This window comes from Eurypyga helias, unplaced genomic scaffold (assembly GCF_000690775.1).
Source record: "Eurypyga helias isolate BGI_N326 unplaced genomic scaffold, ASM69077v1 scaffold37812, whole genome shotgun sequence".
Taxonomy (NCBI): Eukaryota; Metazoa; Chordata; class Aves; order Eurypygiformes; family Eurypygidae; genus Eurypyga; species Eurypyga helias.
Window position 1 is genome coordinate 9,519 of NW_010238762.1, and position 410 is coordinate 9,928.

Consider the following 410-nt stretch of genomic DNA (forward strand, 5'->3'; position numbering starts at 1 on the left):
TTAACACCTAAGCTCAGAAACAAGATCCGACCTCTCCGGTCATTCAGAAAAAGCACTTCCGTGCTGTAAGACATCACATTTCTTGGTCTGGATGGATTTTAATTAACTGAAAAGGCCACCTCTGGTTGATAAAAAACAGGAACAAAAGCTAACGAGGAGAAACTTATTTGTGAGGAGGAGTTTGATCTTCCAACCACTGACCTTGTTGGTATTGCCCCGTGCGTGATGCCCTCCGAAGAGGTACACCACTCTGTCTACGCACACGGCGCAGCTTCCGGACATGGACGGCGGAACATCTCCCTCTGTTTTACTCTTCTTCCTAGAAGCACAGTTGCAAACACTTTATCTGACAAAATTAACAATAACAATTTGACACAGAGTGGCATTTTCTAACGCGGCCGTGTGCTGGG

At 45.9% G+C, this 410-nt stretch overlaps 1 protein-coding gene across 1 annotated transcript in view; it reads right to left on the minus strand.

Moving 5' to 3' along the window:
- KLHDC2 (kelch domain containing 2) overlaps window positions 1-319 on the minus strand; it is a gene marked incomplete at both ends in the record, with an annotated part of 9,355 nt that extends 9,036 nt beyond the window's left edge. The window contains one exon of the mRNA XM_010147944.1: window positions 202-319. Within this exon, the coding sequence (XP_010146246.1) occupies window positions 202-319 (118 nt within the window). The remainder of the gene's footprint in view (window positions 1-201) is intronic.
- Window positions 320-410: the final 91 nt, after the last annotated feature.